At 38.9% G+C, this 25,788-nt stretch overlaps 1 protein-coding gene across 2 annotated transcripts; it reads right to left on the minus strand.

The window, feature by feature from the left end:
- Positions 1–1,749: 1,749 nt before the first annotated feature.
- Positions 1,750–22,504, minus strand: API5 (apoptosis inhibitor 5). Of its 2 annotated transcripts, none has more exons than XM_019659951.1 (14): positions 22,260–22,504; positions 16,868–17,029; positions 15,704–15,797; positions 15,175–15,240; positions 14,503–14,654; positions 12,811–13,017; positions 12,030–12,134; positions 10,802–10,891; positions 9,682–9,863; positions 8,070–8,163; positions 7,227–7,283; positions 6,626–6,702; positions 5,965–6,101; positions 1,750–3,849 (listed from the first exon to the last, which is right to left on the minus strand). In XM_019659951.1, exons 1-14 carry the CDS (start codon positions 22,326–22,328, stop codon positions 3,827–3,829), a joined length of 1,515 nt encoding a protein of 504 aa, XP_019515496.1. In that variant the 5' UTR covers positions 22,329–22,504; the 3' UTR covers positions 1,750–3,826. The 2 variants fall into 2 exon arrangements, with proteins under 2 accessions (XP_019515496.1, XP_019515495.1); XM_019659950.1 differs by having other exon boundaries at positions 1,750–3,854.
- Positions 22,505–25,788: the final 3,284 nt, after the last annotated feature.

Consider the following 25,788-nt stretch of genomic DNA (forward strand, 5'->3'; position numbering starts at 1 on the left):
TCAAATGCTTTTCCATGAAATCTTCACTAGGTTGCTCCAAATAATCATCCAGGTCTCAGCGCAGATGAATTCTGAGGCTGTTTGTAACTGTTCTTTCTATGCTAGCTCTCGCACACATTTATCACATTAGAAGGCTTGTGTCCTCATAACACTACTCTCTGAAGTCAGCTTATCAGGCTCTGCAGAATAGAATGAAAACCCCATGAGTTTGCCTGTCTTGTTCACCACTACATCCCGAACCCCAATCACTGCCTTTATTTATTGGAAGCTGTGTACCATGCACTGTTTTAGAGCAGTTACCAGTGAGCAACATGCAAAAATCCTTACCTTTGTGGCATTTTAGCCACATTACATTCCACCAGGGGAGACAGTAAACATATAAGCAAATTATATAGTATAAGTTGGCAAATGTGCCAGAGAACATATGGATGGGTAAAAAGGGGCATTGCAGTATTAAATAGGATTTCTTGAGGTGATCTTTGAGGGTTTGAAGTTGGAGTTAGGCAAGCAGATATAAGGGAACGAGTGGCTGGAGGTAATGGCTAGTGCAGATTCTAAGGCAGGAGTGTGTTTTTGCCTGCATGAAGTCAGCTGACTCGGGCAGCGTGATGGAGGGGAAGAGTAGCAGCTGAGGTAAAAAATTAAAAGCCATGGAAGGGCCGTCCGAGCGGCGCGTTGATTAAGAGCTGGCTTGGGACGCCAGAGGGCCCCGGTTCGGATCCCACATATGAGGGCCAGTGACACTGCCCTCCACAGCTAAGACGCTGAACAACAGCTCAACCTGGAGCTGGGCTGCCGAGTCACCGGTGATGAAGTAGGCTGTAGCCCCTGCTGCAGTGGGTTGCCATGGGCTACCGTGTGTAGCCAGCAGCCAGCATGAGTGGCCGTCCAGAAGCCAGCGACTGATCTGCTTCGCCTGGGAAGAGCGCAATGATGGTGCCAACTTGGGCCAGTGAAGCAACGTCCTCCACAACTAGACTGAACAACAAAAGGACAGCAACTTGTCTGTTCCCCTTCCCTCAATTTCCCAGCACTGTTCTCATCTCCCAATTCCCCAATAAAAATCTTAAAAAAAGAAAAGCCATGGCAATGTGTTTGCTCTTTATTCTGAACCGAGAAGCCACTGAATAACTTCAGGTAGAACAGTGATGTCTCTGCTGCTGTGTTTAGAACAGGCTGTAGACAGTCAAGTGTAATAGCAGGGACATCAATTAGGAAGCTGCTGTGAAACTCCAGACAAGAAATAACGGACATAGAAATTTGGCAGTCCTTAGCACAGAGATGGTGTTAAAGCCACAGGATGTGGTCACCAAGGGAACTTAGTTATCTTGTTCTGATCCATTTAAACTTTGGCCTTAGAATACTCCTAACCATCTTTGGTGCTACATCACAAAGACTTTAATAAAGGCTGTAGTCAAATTAAGAAGTTCCAACCTGCTTTGCATATTAACTTGAGGATGGAAATTATTTCTTTCATAATGATTTGGCAAGTATCTCATGATTTGCTCTGATAAAAAGAACCAAATCCTTTTTTCAGAGGCGTGTATTAGCTTCTAAAACTAAATCCCAAGGATGAAAATTAAAGATAATTTGCAAGACTGAACTCCCTGAAGGCACAGCAGTAGCGCGTCCATCTTTGTATTTTTATCGTCTAACACACTGCTTGACACATGAGAAGAGGCCAATAAATGCTTAATGAATATCCAAGAATCTGAAGTTATCATAATTATAACACATCAAGACACAAAACAAAATTACAAAAGGAAATTTATTTCAAAAGCATAAGGGAACATTTACTTTTGAACAAGGTGATAAACAGGTGTCTTGCAAAAAAAAAAAATCATGGCATGAAGTTTTTCATTCAGATTTCTGAAGCAGAAATAACCTAAGTTGTGCACTGTTGCCTTAGGAAAGGGAGGGGAACAATGAGGTGGTAAAGGGAGAAACACAGTCAACTCAGTATCAAAGTCGAGAAAGGCAAGTCACTTCTCAACTTTGAGTTTACAAATATTCTTAAAAAAAGAAAAAGGAAAAGTTACACTTAATGTTCAAATTTATATAACTGTAGTCCCAATATAGTTTCTGTACTTGAAATGGCTTTGGGTCACTGATTGACCTGCCTCTGAGGCCCAGACTACCTGGTCACAGTTTTCAAATGGCAATTCCATGTTCCTATGTCTGTTCCGATTCCAAGGGAGCTTAGGTTCAGCTCAGTCTTCTGGAATGTTTACATTATTGCCAGCACTCCATAGTCAAGCTGACCCAACTTTTTTTGCTCACTGGTATCATTCTAGTATTTAAACATGTGCAGTAATTCTAACAAAGGGGTTTTACTTTTTCCCCAATGTAGAGGTAACAGTAATGAAGACACCTGCGTTGGAATCACAAACTATTCCTCAAAATATTCGTCAAACTACTAGAAAATGTCATCCAGGCATTGGATTCGAACAGCAAACTTGGGGAGGGAAGATTAACTGTGGAACAAAAATATATGAAACATTCAAATGTAGAGCAAAGGTCCTATGCTACTAAAAATGCCCATGACATTAAACACTCCACAAACCCCCCATCTGTTGTTTTCACCTAAAGATTCTATTGGCTAACTTATACAATAATTTTGATTAATAACCTGAGAAGTTAAAATCTTCAAAGTGGCAAAAGCAAACTGAGGAGCATCCCTTATTATTGGTACACCATGTTATCAAGTCACTTTTCCTGGGCTGCCCTGGTTATTAAATCCCCCAATTCTAAATTATTCTATGTCATCCTGTAGAAACCTATATGTACATCAGATTCAATATTTTGGCTGTATTTCTCCAACCAGAATCTCCAAACTTATCTTTGAAAAATGCAGCCTTTGTTTATTTTTACTTTTAAATAACAATAATCATGTTAAGTGCAACTGACTCAAAATCCCTCACTACTGGGAGGAAAACACAGATAACAATAATGGATTCAGCCTCAAAAGGGTGATCACCATGTCAAAGATTACCCATTCCTGGAATTTAAAAAAGTGATTTATGTTGTGTAGTCAAGTTTCACAGCATGCATATATACACACACACACGCACTCATATGCTTATGCATGTATGTATATTATACATACACATTTCTATTCAAATAGTTAAGAGCCCATATTCAAAAGTTTTATCACAACATATGGAGAAGAGTTAATTAAGAGTGGACAGCAACTTGCTTTCTCCTAAAAATGTAATGTCATTTGTACATTTTAAGAAAGCTGGTAAGTGTTTTGCTCTTATGATACTAGGTAGGAACCACTACCTACCAGCTTTATTAAAAAACAATGAAGATAAAATGTTAAGATTGACCATTACTCTTCTCCATATATTGGGCAAAAGTAAAAACATAAGACAGAGGGGGTAAAAAGTAACCTTTCAAAACTGATGATCTTTGCCAGTTATCAGTAATGGACTGAATTTCATTATATTTTAGACTTGAACAGCTTTCAGTAACAAACTATTAAGATGCTTAAAAGTAAAAGATTCACAAAATGAACTCTCAATAATGATGATATTGCAAAAACAACAAGTCAAGACTGCGCACAGAGCATCCAAAAATATCGCTGTGGTTTTACCTTGGACACGACCATGGTCTGTTACAAAAGTAGATCATACATACAAAGGTATAAAGAACATTAAGTTTTTAGCTGAAGGCAGCAGTCCTTTTAAAGGGACATCCCCGGCAATCCAATGAGTAGTAGAATTTAAGTATATTAAGCTCGTGACAATGCTGACGAATGCGATGTCTTGTTCAGTAGAGTCGTCCCCGACTACGACTTCCTCGCGCTCCCCAACCTCGGCCACCTCTACTTCCCCTGAAGGCTCCTCTCTGCTCTACGAAAAAGCGAACCAGGGTTTAGGTCTTTCTCAGGACTTCACAATACAGCAAACACAGAAGAAATGTAGCATGTAGCTCTGAATGTAGCACTGGGCTCTGCAAAAGCAGCACTGGTATTCTGCTACACCCTCTATAAACTCAACCTGCACATAAAACCAGTATACTCGTTATGTACCAAAGCGCACACGGCAAGGTGCCAAACACAGTCGTACTAGGTACTAAGTTAATGTATCCCATTAACAAAGATGTTTCAAGTGACAGACTTATAACTACATTGCTTAGTTCTTTATTTTGGTGCCTATCACTACCAAAGATAATGAAACTATCAAAATTTCTATTCTTAATATGGAATTAACAAAAACGCCAATGACCTTCAAATGTTGGTGCCATAAATGCAAATATCTTAAGCTGTCAATGATAAATTTTGAAAAATCAGGCGAGACTGAAAATTTTCCTTTCAATTGCAATGGACAATTTGTTTTGGTCATATTTCAAGAACCTGGACTCACAAAATGTAAATATAAAAACTGACAGCTTTTTCTCACTGCTTTATCAGGTGCGTGAGCTGCTCAGGGGTGCTGCCGAAAAGGTGATACATATACATTTGGTGTCTGGGTTTCTGATGTAAGCATATCTTTTGCTGAAAAATCGAGTCACTTGTGTCATACTGTAAATTCAGTCTTTGATTCATTGGTTAGTCTCTTTTATAGCTCCAGAGAAATACTCCTCAAAGGAGGCCTTCCAGTGAAGAAAACTGAAGTTTATCAGCAAAGCTGGACTTTTCATATATATGAATGAATTAAGAGTCTTAAACTTCTAATTCCAAAGATCAAATCGCCACTGAACTTTCCAACTTCCTCATTGCAGCAATCTTGTTAGGAGCCATAAAAAGAACCTGGTGTTGCTATCAATCCATAATGTTGGACACTTGGAAAATTCCTATTAAGTCACTACTGTAATCCATTTTTTTGCCATTGTGGCTAGAAACATGGTTACCTTATCTGGATGATGTTTTGATGTTTTTTACCCCCTCCAGAAACTCTGGAGTTAGAAAACTAACTAGATCTTTCCCCACCTTAGCCAATATGTGTAATTGAATGGGATCTGATTTAAAGTCACCTCTCAGGTCATAACACGTTTTTCTAAGCTGATCAGTAAGCAAAGCAGTTAAATGAAACCTTCATGCTTAACATCCTAGTGAACACATTCAGAAAATCCAAGGTGGTCTGAGGGCAGCTGCTCCCAATGATAGATGCTGTGACCTCGGGGGCATTCAGGTCGTGTCCCCACCTTTATGTAGGATACAACTGCATTTTTTACTGTTTATGACTTGGCCTCATCTATTGCACATGTCTGCACATTTCCCTCCTACTGTACTCATTATAAAACTCTAATTTCTCAATAAATTTAATAGCAACACACTCAACAAATTAACATCTTCATAGATATTAGCTATGAGTTAACAGGCTACTAAAAGCCACCCTTTCAACTGTTCAATCAATTTTAGTATAAATAACTGGGTTACCCTCAAATGTTCAGCTACATCTAATGAGTGTATTAATATGCTGTATGGATTGCACTCTGGGCAGCGGGAGAGACCACAATGGGACACATCTTCCTTGCCCGGTAATGCTTTACCATCTGACTCCATTTCTATGACCTCTTTGAAGTAGTACAGAAGATGGAGGACAAGCAGAAGGGTGACCAAGTCCATGAAGGATAATTAATATCACATCTGCCGGAAGCTACAGCTCCATCCCTGAGGGAGAATGCAGTGTCTTGCCTTGAAGCCAGAAAAGGGAAAACCAGGAATGAATGGTTCATGTCAACTTCCTTTCTTTTTTGTTCTGTTGGCTCCTCTGAATACAAGAGGCATATTTTTGTTTTTTAAGTTCTTAGCATTGCACGCTCAATTCATTGAGCCCATAAGGGTGTCAGAGAGGGATGAGATGAGTTGTTTTCCCCAACAGCTCTAGTCCCCCACAGCAACTCAGAAAAATCACATGAAAGAGCTATGATACTATATATAATTGATAATGAAAATCAAGTACAACACAATTTCTGCTTAATCTCTTATATTGCTTGTTCCCAAACGGAAACGCTCACCATAATTAAAGTTGCCCAAATTGCTGCTATACTTCCCACTAGGAGGATTATAAATCTGCCTGGCATCTCTTTTTGGTCCTGCTGGAGATTTCTTCGGTGGTGAACCGGAAGTTGTATCTTCATTGGCCCTCTTTTGCCTATAAAAGTAGGAAAAACAGCAATAAAAAAATTCTGTTAGACCAGAAGCTGTCAGTACACTTGTATTGTAATTTAGCATATCAGTTATGAAAGACATCCTAAAGGTGACAGTCACACCTGAAAAAAGGAAGTAACATTTTGATGTCATCAAATTAACTGCCTCAGTTATGCAGACATCGTCAGAGGGCATTTGCAGGGCTTTAAAATAATCTCGAGTATGTAGCTTCCAAGACTACATGCAAGTGACAACTCCTGTAAAACTTGTCAGAAAGCCTAGTTATGTCACAGGAGTCTAAACAAGCCTGAAAATTCCCAGGTTGTATTCCACCAGTTTATCCTTTTTATAAATTACTCGAGTTAGACTTTATATTTTAAGTCGTGCTTCTAATAGTCATATTTTAACATCTTAAGAATCATTTAACTAATGTATCTTTTGTACAGTAAATATAACTTCTGAATTCAGATTTTCATATTTATAAATCATGAATAGTATACTTCAATCTCTTATAAATATATTTCTTACCCTATTTCAACCTTCTGTACAGGTTTCCAGGATAATGTTACTGTGCTCTTATAAGACGGAGGAATGTGGAAGAGATCCTGAAAAGACAAAATTAGACAAGATTTCTATGTATTTGGTGGTGTGGGGAGTAGTGGTGAGGGTAAAAAACACCTTAAAGATTAACAGAAAGGAAGCTTTCCTATAGTGCAGAAAGCTCTCAATGTGTTCCACAGGACTGTCCATTCTTAGTGTAAACAAAGCAGGATTTTATTGGCTATCTGAAAGGACTCAATAGCACTACAACCACCACTACTTAAGTCAGTCAAATTTCTGAGTGCAGATATAGCTGCTCTAATTAATGCTTTGGGGCCAGATGAAATCTGCATGCCTCCCTTTGCTTGCAGTATCTTCTGCAGTAACTTTTATATAAAACAATGTATGATTTTGTAACAGCTATAGAAATGTCAGGTGGTATAGTAAAAAGCATTAAGCTTTAAAAGACCAAACATCTGGAAAGCAGTGGCATCTTAAATAGTAACATTACAGACCTAAAAATGCATGGATAACCTCTTACACTAACTTCCAGCTAGCTGGGAGAACTGGGTAAGAAAGGAAGACTTACCTTGATTAAAACATTGATATTATTTGTTATTTTCAATGCAACAACTTTAATCTTGTTCTACAAAAGGTAAACAAAAATTAAATTGAAATGCCAGTAACTTTTATGATGCATATTTCATTACCATATAGAGCTAGAGTCATTATACTTCTCTTTCAGAATCATTTCTGCTTATTCCTATTCTTTGACTCTAGTGTAGAGATGGCAAAGAAGCAAATAATCTTTATGTTCCCTTGACAGGTTAGAACATGAAAGTGTTATTTACAATTTGCCCGAAAAATGAATAAGGGACAGGTTATATGCACATAGTTGTTGTTTTAGAAATAATCCGTTTAAGTTACAGAAAGACATGATGAAAACTTAAAATATTTCATTAGGACTGGGATGAGATTTTTCAAAATAGGTGAGATCAGGGAACCAAAAATCCCAACACAAACATACACATAGCTTGGTATATAATGGGCAATTAAATCTTTTTTTCTAATGTCAAGGATTCAAAAATTTTTTTTGGGATTCAAAAAGCTTAAATTAAAAATATGACAACCATCAATCAAATATTTAAACCACATGTGTTGCTAACGAGATCCTAGTGAAAGATTGGTACGTATCTAAGTTTGGTAACACTGTTTACAAACATTGGAAAATTCAAGATATTTCAACAATAAAAATATAACTTAGCAAATAACTAAATATATAATCTAACATTGTATTATATCTTCAATATAGACTTGAAGCACTAGTTTAAATAAAGTTGAATGTTACATTTCAATGTATGAATTGTCTGAATTTACATAACTGATGGCTCTTATAAAAATTTCCATGTAAGATGTGACCCATGATTCTCACCTCTTCTGTTTTTAAGGCCTCGCCTGTTTTACCCTGGAGAGCCAAGCGAAGTTGTCTGATATAAACCTGTAGGCCCCGGGCGAAGTACTGCAGCCTAAATGAAGAAGTATTTGTTAATTAGCAGCACATCATCAGTTCAACTCTGTTCTTCTACTTCAACTTTGACTTAGACAAGTCAATCTGTTTTTATCTGCTAACAAAAGATAGTGTTTGACTTGTTTGCACCTCAAGGTCCAGTTAAAAATAAACAGTATGAGGAATAACAGTTAAGTTCACGAACTCATCCTAGAAAATGTGCTACATCCCTCACTGCTGAATATCACTATGGTCACCTTTGAAGTACTCCCCTTGGGAAGCTATGCACCGACACCAGCGCCTAGTGCACCCTTCAAAGCAAATTTGGAACTCTTTTTCTGGAATTGCCAACAGAGCTGTCGTCGTATTAACCTTGATGTCCTGAATGTCATCAAAATGTCTTCCTTTCAATATTTCCTTTATCTTCAGGTAAAGAAAGAGGTCATTGGGGGCCAGATCCGGTGAGTAGGAAGGGTGTTCCAATACAGTTACTTGTTTACTGGCTAAAAACTCCCTCACAGACAGTGCTGTGTGAGTTGGTGCATTGTCGTGATGCAAGAGCCCTGAATTGCTGGTGAAAAGTTCAGGTCATCTAACTTTTTCATGCAGCCTTTTCAGCACTTCCAAATAGTAAACTTGCTTAACTGTTTGTCCAGTTGGTACAAATTCATAATGAATAATCTCTCTGATATCAAAAAAGGTTAGCAACATCGCTGTAACACGTTCACGAACTTAAATAGACCTCTGTTGCAGATTTGAGAATTTACTATAAACTCATATAAATCTCAAAGGGTCCCGAGTAATCTCTTTAAGTTTGTTCCCAGGTTACTACGTGAACAATAGGTGGTACCATAACTCCATCCTGCTGACTGCTAGGCACTCTTCTTAACAACAGGCATCGTTCATTTTTTTTCATTTTTACAGTAATTTCTTAACTTGCTGCTTCTGCTCAAATGTTTTACCAATCATTAAACCTCTGCCCACCAAAGAGTAGACTAGGACAGTAACAGCTGACAGTGGCCAAGCATTTCAAACTTTAAGATGTGACTCTATTAATGAAATGATTCAATACTAAGTGTCTTTGTGAAAATGACTTATGATTTTTCCAGTGCTGCCCCTCAGTTACACTCTAAGATACTAATAACAATAGCAGCTACAGTTTGCTGAGTACCCATTATGTGCCAGGCAGTGCTCAAAGCTCCATTCTTTGTCTCATTTAATTTTTACAACTCTATGAGGCAGGTGCTATTATCATTTAACAGCCGAGGAAAATTTGGAGTGTTAGAGATGCTAGGGAACCTTCCTAAATCATAAAGCAAGAGGGGAGAGCCAGAGTCCAATTTTGAAAAAGTTCATTCTCCCCTCCCCACAGGTATTGTATGTTTACATATATTCCTCTTTTTTGGCTCTTCTGTTTTGTTCAACTGGGGTAAGGTAGGGTGGGAAGAAAGCTCTCGTAAAAACGAAAACGAAACCCAGGGAGCATCAGCTAGCCATCACTTTTGCCAATGATTGGACTACTTCAATCATACATCACCTGATTTTAAAATCTTTGAGCTTTTCTGCATTGAGTTTGGCTGTTAAGAAATCTGGAAGTTTTCGGCCCAATTGGTGGAAGCTGTACAACAAACATTCCACATAACTGAACTGCAGCTTGGGTTCTTCATTACCAGCATTCTCCCCATTTTCTGCTTCTTCTGGAGGGAGTGGCATGTACTCCTAAGAGATGAAAATATAGAGATGTTTGCAATCTGCTATCAATAATTATAAACATATACTCAATTAATTGTAGGATGTGCTTTTAAGATGTGAAGCATTACAAACTACCAACATCAGAAATTTACGTAAGATATCTTTTAGACCTACAGGATCAATGATCTAGCCTGTCAATTCTCCATATTAACCTATGTTATAGCTCCTACTACTAGTGACAATAAAAGTAGCTAACATTTATTAGGTACTTAATGTAGATGGAGTTCTGAGAGCTTAGGTATCTTTCCTATGGTGAAAAAATTAGTAATTGAACAGTCAGGATTCAATCTAGGTTTGACATCAGAAGTTGACGCTCTTAACTACTGCGTTATGCTAATACTAAAAATCTCTGAATATTATTCCACATTATCTAAGTATTGACTCTTTTCTTTCAGAGTAGTACCAGAGGCATTCAGTATCAGTGATGTAACACCCTAATAGGTACTCTAGGTCTGAAAGAGCACCAGATGCTAGATGACTCAATTCATGCGACGGGTCTAATGCATATCACTGTGTCAGTTACATGACGGCTCACATCCAACAAGAAAATCATTTGGCGATGCTGATAATGATTTTATCAGATGCTCTATTTTCTCCACAATTATGACTTAAATGACCTTATTTCCTGGTTGATAAAGCTAGTTGGCCTTGGGCAGCAACCTGGATGGTGAACTGCAGCACATATAAAAAAATATTTTGATAAAGGAATAGCAGATGTACTATATAAACCCTCTACTATGTGCAAAGCATCAACAACAGAAGGAATGCCAAAGATTAAAACAGACTTTTAGAAAAGGTAGACAACATGTGGTCTGAGCAGCTCACAACACTTGCTAGAATTATTACACTATTAGACTATGGAGCTAAATACTGACTATGCCAGAAGGAAAGAAAAAAGTTCTTACCAATAACTTATCAAACAGTTTCTTTAAATTTGTTTCTAGCTTTTCCATGTCACCACAAAATGAACTCATCTCGGCCAGTAGTTTCAACACCTAAAACACACAATTCACTGTGATTAGTATTTTTTGAATGAGCAAGGGTTGTAAAATAAAAATAATTCTAGGTAACTATTTAAGACTGCTTATTTTTCAATTATTCTTTTATGGAAGCAGAATGTTTGAATTGGAAAAAAATTTAGAGATGCAGCCCTATACTTTACTGTCGAGGAGACTAAAGGTCGGAAAGTTTACGTGACTTAGGAAAGTCAACCTATGTCAGTGGCAAGGCATACCCTAAAACCCAGATCTCACGACTCTTAACATATCTGTCAGAAGGAAAAAAAAATACATGATATTTTCTGTTACTGGTTAATGATAATGCAAAATACAGTGCAAAAATGATAAATACATTTACTAATTTGGCAGTTTTTACTTTGAAGAGACACTAAGGAGGAACTCTTTACAGCAAAGAAGTATTTACTAACATTTAGAGTGGGCCTCATTTGCTATTAAATTTAGTCCCTGGATACTAATTCAAAGTATTGGTAATTGTCTCTATTCTTGAGGTTTATATCTGCTCTATTCAATCCATCCCAGTCTGATAAGCTAAACCCAGAACATCTGAAGCTAAATAATTTCAGTGCACAGTGAGACCCCTCTGTCTCCCAAAGCCCTCTGAGGGAAGTGGCACATACATTTCCATATTTCAGTTCAATTCAACAATCAAGTGCCTTTCAGAATCAGGCTCTGCACTAGACTCTGGAGATACAGAGATGAATCTGGTTAAATATGGGGAGGTAAATGTAAAACATGTATTATGTACATAACAGCTGAGATACAAAGGACAGAGTAGTGAATTCTGAAGAATGGATAAAGGATGTTTTGTGTTAATTCAGCTTAAATCTAGCTCTATCCATTGTGGACAGAGATGGGAACTGTCATGAATTAAATACCTTATTTAAAAGTGTTAATGCTACAAAGGTAGAGACTGAGTATAATTTAAAACTACAGGCAGTGCTTTTCTATTGTAGTAACCTTTAATTGAATCCATAAAGTATTCCTATGTAATTAAACCTGGGAAAGATGGCTAGCCATCACCAGACCCTCACTCTTTTAGAAATCAGATCTAAGTTAGTGGTTTCTCAAAATATGAGAATACCTTTTCGTACTCAAAGCAGACATTTTCTCTTACCTCCAACTGTATATCAAGACCTTCCACTGGGGTAGTCAAGGAGCTGAGGTTAGGGAGAACATGCTCACAGAAATAAGTCACAAACCTTGTGGAATGCACATTTTTCTATAAAAATCCAAAGAACATTGAGTTGTCAAAAAAGGGAGAAATATTCTCTTAAATATAATAGAATGTCATTCAACAAATGCTAACTGAGTACCACAGCATCAAGTACTGGCTACGAATACACTATAGTGCATACCCCAGAGTACCCCAGAAATAGCTTCAATATACTTTCTTGCAAGGTAACTTGGAGCATTGGGACATCTCCACATCTTTGAACTGTTCCATTCTCGGATCAAATTTTGGGGGAAATTTTAGTGTTGAATTTCAGACTGTACATTTCTCAAAAAGGATAGATCCTTTAAACTGGCTTTCAAACTATAGTATAGTGCACATCTCAACACTCATGACCAGAGAGGATAGCATGAAGCCAGATAAACAGTATATTTACCTAGAACAATCTGTTAGGAAATTTAAGGAAAAAAGTTAATTTACTAAACCAACTAACTGTTTTAGAAACTCAGCCAAATTATAAAATATGATGCAAAATTCTCAAGGTTTTAAAAAGTCTCTAAGCAAGACTTTAAAGCAATGTCTGCTGCTTTGGCCTCCATAGAGTAAATATTGACTCCATGTGTTACTACTTTTATACAAAGGTTTGAAGAGAATGCTCAAGTGAATATCTACAGAAATATAATAGAATAATCAAAATACCAGCTATGTAAAACAAAGTGCTTACAGAGAAGAGGGGTACCGCCTGCCGAGTGCACTGCAACAGTCTGTCCACACAGTCAGGATCTGATGGGTTGAAGGTTTGTTCCAGGTCAGCCTGTTCAGCCACCAGCTCTACAAGTTGCTGTCTTCCACTCACTGTCTGTAAGCTTTTTAACCCTGATAGTATCTTCATGAACAGGACAAATTCTTCACCAGTCACATCTTCTAGGACCTGGAAAGAGACAATTCAGAATATTTTTATCACTTGATGGGATTGAAAGATCAATACTGAGAGTGTAGCAAATTCATTTGAGTTACTAAAGTCAGTTTGCTCCTGATGTTTCTGAAATACTGATGAAAGTGTAACTTCTAGCTTAAGTCAGTTTAGCTTCAGAATAAACCATGACTCTCAATTATGGGGTGCTATGTTGTCTCCAATGGGGCAAAAGTTGGTTCTTGGAAAATTTTACTCTTTTTTATGTATAAAGCACAGATATACTTACACAAGTATACAGTATACCTGTGGCATTAACATTTCATGGGAGAGCGGCTAAGGAAAAAAACGTTTAAAAAGGTTTTTTGGGTAACGATAGCAAAAAAAAGAGGAAGAAGATTGAGAAATTCTGTAAACTGTTAATTCAAATTCAGTTTCCTATATTTAAAAGCAACCTTATCCACATTAATAAGGTCACTGTATATAAAATAGGAGACCATGCAAGTCTTTTTTTTTCTTTCTTTTTTAAAAAAAAAACTTTATTGGGGAACAGTGTGTTTTTCCAGGACCCATCAACTCCAAGTCAAGTAGTTGTTTCAATCTAGTTGTGGAGGACACAACTCAGTGGCCCATGTGGGGATCGAACCGGCAACCTTGGTGTTATGAGCCTGCACTCTAACCACTTGAGCGAATGGGCTGCCCCGGGACCATGCAAGTCTTAATGTAGGTGCTCTGTATTAGTGGGTCTAAGCCTTTCTGTTCACTGGCCAAAGGAGCAAGCAATCATGACATGGTCCACCAGATTACTAGCTAGACATAAGGAAGATACGTGGACATTCCCAGCTGGAGAGCTGCTCCTTTCTCTCTCACTGCAGAAATCATATCAGTAAGCAGTGCTATTAGAGAACTTTTTGAATTTTCCTAAACATATAAAAAAGGTGAATGATTCCCAAACTTTAGCACTTTATAAGTGAAAGTTAACTGTGATATACCTTGAGAATCTCAACATCTGTAACTATGCTAGACCTGGGAGCACAGACAAATTAAGCATGGTCTCTTACTCTTGAAGAACTTATATGTATCATGGGGTAGGATGAAAAAACAAGTCATTGCAATGTGAATTCATTTTCAGTTTGAAATGATCCAGAATACTATGAGAGAATATGAAGAGAAGGGAGAGAAGGGTGGGAATTAGGTAAAATTTCTTGAAAGAGGTGATGTGTTTGCATCATAAATTCTGCATCTAAAAAATGCATCATAAATTCTGAAGGAAACAACCACAAAGGATTTCAATGTGATCGTATCCTTTTAAATTAACATCCTGATACATCATTACAGGTAACCAAAGTGCAAAATACAAGACAAGAAAGGCTTAAAGTTCTCTGGTGGTTCTCATGAGGTATATCATTTTATATGCAAGCTACATACAGCACTGATGGATACTGCTAATTTCAAATATGTTTTTGTGCTTTAGAGAAGTTCTTAATGATGATCAAAGCTTACCTTTTTGGATTCAGTTAGTATAAGCTCCTCTACTTCCTTTGTTAAGACTTCGTCTGGTAAAGTCTTAAGTTTCGTAGAAAGGAATTTGATTGCTCGTTCTCGAACAATGTCCTCTCCTTGAAGGATTTGGCTGAATAAGCCACCTAAAGTTCCTGCAAAACAAATAGTCATGTGCAAGTTAATTCTATACTGTAATGAAGTTTTTCAGTTTTACTCAATCCATATTTCTTCTCAAGTGAATTAATAAACATCCTGAATATCAGATACTAGCTAAATTGGTCTGAAATTTCTACAGCTCCAACAATAAGAGTCACCACATGCTTTGTTCATGGATACAGAATCATGTTGAACATGACTTTTCCTTTTTTATCATTATTAATAATAAATAAAACTCAGGTATTTTGGAAGAATTTCTTTCATGTGGCAAAGGGAGTTTTCCCAACAGATTTCTAATGGAAAAGTTCAATATGTTTTTGCAATTATTTCTGCTGGGTTTTGAGTCACAAACCTATTGCATTAAGCAGCTTTTCTTTTTTTTTTTTTTAAGAACTCTTAGAATTTTTACGAAAATAGATCTCTGGGTGAATCCTAGACTTTATCCTTAATCAGTAATACCAAGCTCCCCAATTTTTTAAGACACCAAACACAATTCAGAACAAGAAGTGGCCTTACCTTTTGCATCCATCTTAAATATACTTAACAGGGCATTGTTCACTAAGTTAAATTCTGCAGAGTCATCTGGATAGAGAAAAAGTGGTACAATATATAAAATAAATGAAAAATAGCATCTGCTTCCTTTTTGAACCTTAGGTTCAACATTGCTTCTCACAGATTACATTAAGAGGAGACGTATAACTATTTCTTTCAAGTACCAAGAAAATACATCTTCTTTAAACAGTTAGAGAACCTGACCTAGCATTATCTTGAAAGCTTTTATGTTAAAATAATACAATTATGAAACTACAGGAAATCAGGGGGGAAAATCATGATGCATCAAAATTCCCAAAGCAATGCAGTCATTTTGCCTTTATAAATAGAATTGAAAACAAACCAAAACTAGGAATTAGGTAATCAAAAGTCATTAAGCTTCAATCTACTGAATAAAAAAAGAATTTTAATTAAAAATAAGAAAGCTAAACACAGAGTCACTATTTCAGAGAGAAGTTCCATTTAGATAAAAGGGTAACAATAAATTTCTTACCTGTCTGCAAAAGTTGGGTTAGAATATCTGCCACTCGGGGAAGATTTTCTCCAGTGGCAAACTGAGGAAGCTCTTTAATTGCTTGCCGTCGAATCTGGATATGATTTCAAACAAAAAAATTAACCAAATTTCATCAATAAAAACAAGAAACCCAACCTTTAAAAAAAACTAAAACAACAGAAAAACCATAATTAGGGTATATGAGTCACAAAAATATAAAACATGAGATTTCTAGCAGTTTTAGAAATAATTTGCTCCAATTTCACATTCAAGCTTCACAGAATAACTAAAATAAAATGGATGGAAAGGGACATCAAATAGAATTATATCTGACTGGAGTAGACAGATTTGAGATTATAAACAATGGTTTATACAGTAATTGGGTTTTATTCCCTTTGCTACCTAAGAAATCCTACAGTGGCAATGTCACATCTAATACCTATTTACTATAGAATTTTCAGTATTGGCTACTTTATACAGATTTTTGAATATATTGTGTACTTGACTCCAAATACGTGGCGTTGGCTTATTTAGTTTCACATAAAAATGTAGAGGAGTAATATCTAGGAAATTCTTCATGAAATGTTGGTAATAATTTGCTAATTTCATTTGAAAAGCTAGGAAATAATAGTTGAAAATTCTTAGGAACCTGTGTCAGCAGCCAGAAATGCTAACAGCTAATTCTGTTTGAAGGAAAAACTCTTTCTATTCTAGTAATCATATACAGTTATTACACAAACCAATTACTTTTCCGCTCTGCAAAACATTTAGTGTTGTTGAAACTGTGTCATACTACTAATATCCAAGGCAAGCACAGACCGCAAACCAACATTAGTCTAATTTCATATGCACACTGTATAGCAATGGATGAAAAAGATGTGAACCAGGACCTGTTTTTTGTTAAAAACAGGTAATGGATAAGCAAAACAAAGTATTTGGTGATCCTATGCATTTTTCACAGTTGAAAGGTGGTGAAAGAGCTAATATATTTTCTTAAGTGTAGATTTGAGCCTTGGTATGGTATTGTGCTAGATCATACTGCAGTATTTTATCGGGCTCTGATATGATTGGTACTTTAGTTACATTAACTACACACGGAAAATGTCTGGAAATGGCAAGGGAAACATCTGAAAGCTTGCTGAAAAGTGTGAATCATAAACTTACTGACACATCTTCATCCTCACAGAGGTCTAACTGTGCATTGATAGCAGAATCAGCCAATTCTGGAAAATGCTTAAAGAATTTTGGAATAAACTGAGCTGCTAATCTTTTTTCCTTCATACCACCTTTCACACCATCCAAAATCACTTGATAGGCGTCTTTATGCTGAAAAAATAAAGCAGAAGACGAACAGTGTTGAAGGATGAGAAGCTTAACAAACTTGTTTGAGTCGAAATTAGTAAAATTTTACACAGGCTAAGAAGAAATAGGGCTTAGTTTCAGAGTTTTACTGCTTAAACCGGACACCTACCTTCCTATCATCTGTTCCCCTGCCCTCCCACGAGTTATCTGTGAGTTGGGGAGGAGAGAAGGATGACTAATTTTAAGTGGAAAAAGCAAATAGGTTCGTTGATATACAAACACTTCTTCTTTCTAGTGATTACTGACCCTAGCCTTGTGACTGTATGTCACCATTTAAAAAATTGTAATGAATGTTGTAGTATTCTCAAAGAGCTGTGTTACATTTACTTAAATATATTTATGTTTTTCCAATGAACATCTTGAAGGAGGTGAAGAGAATACATTCCTCAAATTAAGCAATACCAGGAAGGTAAGGAATCTTTATTTTGCCTATTTTAGAATATAACAATAATTCATTCTATATAGCCAGCCAATTTTGGATTAAGACAGACTCTAATGACACATATTAAACTTTTTATTAGAATAATATATCCAAAGCTCATGTTTCCTTGTTAAAAAATTCAGAAGTGCTCTCCCTCGGACACTCACAATGTGAAGCGTCAACAAGTTACCAATCCCCCTTAAACACCTGCCTTCAAACCAGTCCTTTCATTAAATGACGACGATTAATCTGGCTAAGAATAGTGATAAATACAGAGACTGCAGGTAGGTACATCTTCTGTTTGGACATATGGATAAAACTTTAGTTACTGTAAAACCTTAAACAGCATAGTAATGATACCAAATGTGCACACAGCATAGTGTTTACTCTGTATAAGGCAGTGCTCTAAGTGCTTTAGATACAAGAGCTTACTTCAGGCCATCAAGGAGAAAATGACTAATAAACATCCAAAGGATTACATAATTATCAAAAATTTAATAATTCTTTTCATGGACAATACTATGTTAAGGGAAAAAATAAAGCAAGATGTGAAGTTATCTGGGTACAGGAGGATCACAATTAAGAACATTCATTTTTTTTAATAATCAGAAATAAAGTGTTCTATGTAGCAAACAGGCTATGGTCACAATTAGATCTTTTAAAGGTACAGATTTTAATATAATTTGCATAATTACTTGATTACTTTAGAAGTTCATATACTGCCAACCTATCTAAAAAACAAACTCTAAAAATTTGTTCTCAATTCCATCAACTGATTAATAAAAACTCCTTTTACTATCTTTTTTTTCTTTAAAGATTTTTATTGGGGAATTAGGGGATGGGAACAGCACTGGGGAATTGGGGGAAGGTGAACAGACAAGTTGCTGTCCTTTTGTTCTTCAGTCTAGTTGTGGAGGACGTTGCTTCACTGGCCCAAGTTGGCACCATCATTGCGCTCTTCCCGGACGAGGCACATCAATCGCTGGCCTCTGGACGGCCGCTCACGCGGCAGCTGGCAGCTCACGCTGGCTGCTGGCTACAAATGGTAGCCCATGGCAACCCACTGCAGCAGGGGGTGCAGCCTACGCCGTCAGATGTGACTCATGGCAGCCCAGCTCCAGGTTGAGCTGTTGTTCAGCATCTTAGCTGTGGAGGGCAGTGTCACTGGCCCTCATGTGGGATCCGAACCGGGGCCCTCTGGAGTTCCAAGCCAGCTCTTAACCAACGCGCCACTCGGCCGGCCCTCCTTTTACTATCTTAAACATAACACCACCTCCTAAATAAAGATTTCTGTAGGGTTAGCTTCCTTGTGAAATGCCCAAACAAAAATGACTCTTCAGAAGCTACTACTTTTAAAGTATATTATGTACTTTTCAGCGCAAAGATTCAAAAAATCATGGCTGACTTCTCTACCACTTTACATTCCTGTGGTTTGCCTCACAGCTCCTAGACAGACTTAATAAAATCAAAGTCTTAAACAGTTCTGACATCCTTCTGTTTTGCAGGGTATCACAATCCAATATCCTGTAACTCAAACTCAAAGCGTTACTTATAAAGCCTTTTGAAGAATCTCCTTACATTATCTAAAATTAAATGAAGAATCCCTACTTGAAACAATTCATCTCCCTGCCAAGAAAGTAAAATCTGGAAGAGAATATTTAAAAAGGAATCATTAGCAACATTTCTTGAAAGGCTACCAGGGACTGAGTAATGCCTGGTGTACATACCTCCCAGTAATCCTGTGAGTTAGGTGTTACTACCATCCCTGTTTTTCAGATGAGAAAACCAAGTCTCAGAGAAGCAAAATAATTCCTCCAAAGCTATTTAAGTAGCAGATCCAGCACCTGAACATAGTTCTGATGGGCCCTAAAGTCAAGATCTGCGCCTAATACCAAACTTCTTTAAATTCTGAGATCTTAATTAACAAAGGAGGAGAGGAAAAAAATCTAGGGCTGTCAAAGGTAAAATTTGAGTCCTAAAATACAGGCGCCACACAGGCAAATAAACTGGGAACGCAGCAACCCAAACACAGCAAGCCCTTTGGAAAGTTAAGGCATTTGAACATATTCAAACTAGAAATCCAAGTTTCTAGTATTGGTAGGCATCAGTTTTTATCAAATAATTTCAGAGATTATTAATAGACTTCACCTGATTACCCTTTATATAATGCAAAATAAAATGATATTCTTTCTTGCCAGCTCTGAATAATTTGCCTTCTAACTGTAGTACAGGGACAAGATTTTTTTTACAGAATCTTCCTAAAGTAGTTATTACTCTGCTTTTCAAAGTAAGAAACAAGATATAAGTGATATTTTCAGTGATCACAGTGATTTAGTGACAGGTAAGTTTGTAACCACAATAAAAATGTCCCAAAACTATACAGCACAGCTTTTCTCTTCCAACACAGCTGCATGTTTCAGCTAGATAAACTTGTGATCTTAATTAGAAGCTTTAATTGTAAATACTTTTAATGCAGTTCTAAAACTGTGCATTTGTGTGTGCTTTTCCTATATAATTAAAAAGAAAACTTTAAAAAAAATCCCTAAGATAATTTTAAGTAAAAAGTCAGCGACAATTTGATCCACATTCAGCAGATACATTCTAAAAGAAAAATCTGTGATAGTGATTGTCAAAACACAGCCAATATGTGTAAGTGGTCAGAAGTGGGACACGGAAAACCATGTTTGGGACCAGGATGCAGCCTCTAAGAAATAAAGTGCTATTTTACAGAAGAAATGATGTCATTTCAACAAACATTTCTCAAGTATGCCATAAAAAGAAAATGGATAAGCTAAGCTATATTACAACTTTCTTCCTCAGACTTGATTAATAAACCTAGTTTGTATTTAATACTGAAGTAAATATTTGTGATTTTAGCTTAATCGTACAAGAAAAGGTACCAAAATAATGCTATTTCATGAATAGAAGTCAGTAATGTTTATGCTTTTCCACCCTGAAAAGCCAGTGTACTCCTGTACTCCTGAGAACACAGGAGAAATCAAAGTTTACACATTATATCCAACTAATCTTAGATTAGCCTCTCACAGTCCCTTTAATGGGTGTTTTTAAACTTAAAGACTTTTTGACTACATCAAATTAAGCATCAACATTTTAAGTAAAAAAACCCCAAAAAACCCAAACAATTTAAAATAATGGTGTGCCTCGGCTTGCTTTATTTTGGCTAGCTGGGAGTCCAGGGCAGAGCCTGACGGAAAAGGGGTTGGAGAGATACAGGAACTCACAGCGGAGGAAGAAGGCCTGACAGCAGCAGAGGCAGAGCTGGATCAGTAAGAGGGACACAGGAGCTCCAAGAGGAAAGGTGACAGCGGGGCTGGAAGGTTTTCAGGTATTAAATAATGCTTCAGGTAGCATTTATCAACTGCAGTTTGCTTATTAGAAAATACATGCTCGTGGTCTAACATACGTGTGTGAGTGAGTGTGTGTGTGTGTGTGTGTGTGTGTGTGTGTGTATCAAGTTCCCTTCTTCATTCATAAGAGAGAATCCCTGTAAAAAAAGGCTTTCGCTTTATATATATGTAGGGAAGGAAAATCATCTGATACTTGAAACTGTGTGTTCACAATTCCGGATTAAGTTAAAATAAGGTCCCGGTGCCAACATTTTCCCCCCCATACGAGACGTCTCGCAAAAGTCCTACCTGAAGGACACATGTCCAGAAAAGGGGCAGTGCCAATGTGATTAGGCTCTAGGACCGTCCGCTTCCTACTCCATGCGATGGGCAAGGAGACATCACATGGAAGTTCTAAGCGCTGAAAATACACCGGGCTTCTAACAAGGATCAAGAATACCCTCCAAGATTCTCTTCCCCAGAAAACACGCAGCTACACATCCCCGCATCACGTATCAACTCAAGTTCAACGTACTCCAGGACTTGAAAACTCAACAAAGAGCAATGGCTCGTATGGACAACACGGCCCCCGCCGTGTGTCCGGGGCCCCCGCTGGCGCTCCGGCCAGAGAACTCTATTTAAAGCTGCACGCTCTCCCTCCCCCTTCCATCGCCACTGCACGGCCCTGTTAATATTTTTCACAACACCTCTCGTTAAAAACAACAACAACAACAACAACAACAACAACAACAACAACAACAACAACAACAACAACAACAACAACAACAACGAAATTAAAGCACCTTCTTTCTTATTTACCACCAGTCTCCCTCACTAAAAACACGCTCTGGGAGAGCACGGGTCTCCCTATCTCGTCCCCCCAGCGCCCCGCACAGCGCAGGCGGCGCGCGTGCCAGGCGCTCCAAACGCGTCCAGAATAAATGAAACCGGGAGCCCTCTGCAAGTGTGGACGAAAGGCCCCGCTTGTGTTTCTTCACAAACTTCTGTCTCCTCCACACTCTTCCTAAATTCAGTGTTTTTTTTGTTTGTTTTTTTCCCCCCTCAAGAAAGACATCTTTTCATCTCTTGAGAACTCGCACTGTAATCTTCTGAGAGGCTGAGCTCCCCCGAAAAGGAGAAAGACTTAGAAACCTAGACGGCAAGGCTAGAGAGGAGCATTAGCGGGAAGCTGTTAGGAAACGCCACGGTGAGAAAAGGCGACCCAGGGAGGCAGACGAGCGCGGGACCCAGGGACCGCGCTCTCCCGGGGGAAGCCCGAGGCGACGCTCCCAGAGAGGGGCCTGTCCTGACGAAAGAGCCTGGAGGCTGGGCGCCCGCGGGAAGGCGAAGAGCAGTCCCCGCCCGGCTCGGAGCGCTTCCCAGAGGCCGCGGGACGCCGGGCCCTGCAGGCCGCTCGGGGACTTACCTGGCCCACTTGCTCCGTGGCATCGGCTAAGATGCCATAGTTGCGGTAAAGCTCCTCCACGGTCGGCATGGTGAGCGACAAGCCGAGGGCTCGCTCCTGCTGTCGTCGTCGTCCTAGCCGGCGCCACTGCCGCCTCTGAAGTTCCCCGATCCCGCGATCCGCACTATTAACGCGCCGAGCTGCCGCCAGTGCCGCCGCCAGTCACCGCGCACAGGACGGCTCCGCCTACAACGTGTACGTAAAGAAGTGCGCGTCGGGAGCGGCCTTTGCTGACAGCCATTGCGCCGCCTGGGGCTTTATCGCCCTCTAGCGCTAGGAGGTGCGAAAGGCTGCAAAAACGATTAAATTAGCTCATGCTGTTTGTTTTTTTTAAAGATGTTTCTGGCTAGGAGCTCTTGTTTAGGGGGTGGGAGTCGTGGAGGGACATACAAAGATGACTGCATTTCTGTCCTTAAAAGGTCTCACTTGGTCAAAGGGAATAAAATAGAATGAGGGGTGGGAGTTCAAGCTGTATGAAAAGTCATAAACTATTTCCTCCTGACTCAAGGAAGATAACATAAATCTCTGGCAGTAGGGGGTAGTGCGTCAGTGTTTTCTTCTGTTTTGAACAGAAAACATTCAAATATCATTAAAAAAACGACAACTATATCCACCAAACTAAACAATTCTCAGGATGAAGTTTAGCCTGCTGGAAAAGTTCGTTTATCTTTGCTTGATGCCTGATTGTGTCTAATTTTAAGAGGGTAATAAATAAATGAAACCATATTACTGATAAGGGTCTCTAAAATACAAGCTTAGATGAAAAAAATGGAAGTTGCAAAACAGGTATAAAATAATCACATTTATGTACAAAATTGTCAATCTTAAAAATAAAACAGCTAGTTATTTCATCAGCAAAATGGGCTTATTTGGTGGTAGCACAGGAATTGTAATGGGGACAAGCAAGTTATAGCAAAAAACCGTAGGCAAGTTAACAAACGAAGAAGAGAATCAAGATAGAGAAAAAGGAGGGAATTGGAAGGGGTTGTTCTAAAGGAAAGTCTATTGGAGGAAAGCAAGAAGTTAGGGTGGTAATGGTTTCTCATTAGCCGAGTTGCTCGGCAAGAAAGGAAATTTTCCTTCCCCTTGCTGGAGTAGTAAAATACTATAGGTACAGTTCTTCCGGTTGAGGTTGTAATTGATGATTATTCCTATTGGGGTCTGTTGGAATAGTAGTGAGTGAGGGCTCCCCCTTCTGACCTCCCAACTCCATTTTAAATGAAGTTTTCCTTTATTAATTTTCACAAAAAGCAAAACATACTAAACAAAGTTATGTGTAAAAAGGATGTTAAAATTGAAGTTTCAGGATTGAAACATCAAGCTATAATAGATGGTAAATTTCACAGCCAGATCCGCTTGTGCAGAATATACTCAGGAAATAGTTACAAAGCAGTTCCCTGACTCTTGTATTCCTCAGTCAGATTGAAGATATTAAAAATGATTTAAGGGGTAGAAGGAGAGGAATGCATTATATATATATATATATATATATATATATATATATATATATATATATATTTTTTTTTTTTAAGAGAAAAAAAGATGCCGTGCTTTTGTATAGCTTGAGGCCATTATTAGCTCCTTCCCTCAAGTCTGGTACCATTCTGAGGAGCCTGAAATGTGATCCCCATAGTTGAGAGACTTTAATGAGAGTGGAGGTGGCCATGTGGGAATTGACCTGCGTTCCCCGATTTTGCTGGAGTAAGGAGGTCAGAGTGATTCACTTGTACCAGAGGTGGGTCATGTAAAAGAGAGAAAGAGGCTCTGGATCCATTCTGAGTTCTGCTCCAGGGGCATCTGCCTGCGAGTGAGGAAGCCCCCAAGATAAGAGTCAATGGCAGCTTGAGAGCCACACATTAGTACCTCGTGGGAGTCAAAGTTGTGGGTGACGTCTGAAGACCCCACAGAGTGGCTCACGTGAAAGACTTGGTCTCTACCAGGCCAGAGCCTGTCTGTAGTACTTCACAGTTAAAGGCCTTTCTCATGTACACTAATTTCACCTCTCTTTTCATCTCCCCTCTCAATGTATATGCCCAGGAGGGCTCAGAAACTGCCTACCAAACTGAGTAGGGGATAAGGAACAGAAACGACCATGGTGGGAGGCAGACCCCAGCTGGAGCAGAGAAGATCTGATTGTACATCAAGTTTGGAGTTTGGGTCCACATGTAGGAATGGACATTTAAAATAATTAAATGTAGGGCCGTCAGAGTGGCGCGATGGTTAAGAACTGGCTTGGGACGCCAGAGGGCCTCAGTTGGGATCCCACATATGAGGGCCAGTGACACTGCCCTCCACAGCTAAGATGCTGAACAACAGCTCAACCTGGAGCTGGGCTGCGAAGAGTCGCCTGTGACAGCGTAGGCTGCAGCCCCTGTGGCAGTGGGTTGCCATGGGCTACCGTGTGTAGCTAGCAGCCAGCGTGAGCGGCCAGCAGCCGCAGTGAGCGGCCATCCAGAAGCCGGCGACTGATCTGCCTCGCCNATACTTGTTCCATATACTCAATTTTTGGGTAGGGAAAAAAGAGGCAGGGACTTGGGTGAGTGCAAGGAAGAATGAACATATAAGTGTTGCAGGATGATTCCCCAGGGAGCAAGCTCAGATTTGCACGAAGCGAGTTCATTGGAAAAAGCTCCCTAGATTACAGCTGTGGGGAGTGAAGGAAGCAGGAATGGGCAGAGGGGGACGCTGGGGTGTGATTCAGCCACAACAGAGCCCCCAGACATCCCATGGGGAGCTCTGAAGCTGGAGTGATCCTGAAGAATTGACCCAAATGAAGCTATCAAGTTGGGCCTTTAAACCCACAAACTGACCAGTCACTGGGTGTGGGCCACCTCTCGTAAGGCACCTGACCTTTGGCAAGGCAGCTGTCTTTAATTGAGAACAATGCCCGAGGGGGACTCAGCTCTGAGTTCTCAGCTATCACCACTGAATGTTTTTTTTTGGGGTGGGGTGGGGATCTGAGTGGTGTTCCACTGTGTCCACAATATACAGCTTCCATTGTGTGCCAGGCATCGTGTTATGAACTTTCATGTGCATCATTTCATTTCAACCTCACAACAAACGTGCAGAATAACTAATGAAGAGAGCTATAGTTTTAGTGCCTTCTCTAAGTCAGATGACTTAGTGAAACTTTAGTTCATTTGATTTTCTTAATTCATCATGGTCGGAATTACTGGTTGCATCTGGTGGAAGAGAAATGGGCAGTTCAGAAAAGCCAAGTTGGTGCTCAGGACATGAACCTAGCCCTGTCTCACATCAGAGCGGGTGCCCCTCCCACTGGGCAGTACCGATCCATTTTANGCCAGTGAAGCAACGTCCTCCACAACTAGACTGAAGAACAAAAGGACAGCAACTTGTCTGTTCCCATCCCCCCAATTCCCCAGCACTGTTCCCATCCCCCAATTCCCCAATAAAAATCTTTAAAAAAAAAAAAAGGAAAAAAAATTATATGTGTTGAGGTAACATTTGTTAATACATTATATGTTTCAGG

The sequence above is a fragment of the Hipposideros armiger genome, unplaced genomic scaffold (genome assembly GCF_001890085.2).
Source record: "Hipposideros armiger isolate ML-2016 unplaced genomic scaffold, ASM189008v1 scaffold_309, whole genome shotgun sequence".
NCBI classification, from domain to species: domain Eukaryota; kingdom Metazoa; phylum Chordata; class Mammalia; order Chiroptera; family Hipposideridae; genus Hipposideros; species Hipposideros armiger.

Bases quoted from the DNA above. Each gene is read 5' to 3' on its own strand.
- API5 (XM_019659950.1), bottom strand. From the start codon at position 22,328: ATGCCGACCGTGGAGGAGCTTTACCGCAACTATGGCATCTTAGCCGAT. The intron at 15,241-15,703 runs GTAAGAAATTTA...TTCTCTATCCAG, and splicing joins AACCCAACTTTTGCAGACAG to ATGACTCTGCAGAATTTAAC. The intron at 6,703-7,226 runs GTAAGTCTTCCT...TTGTCTTTTCAG, and splicing joins ATATCAATGTTTTAATCAAG to GATCTCTTCCACATTCCTCC.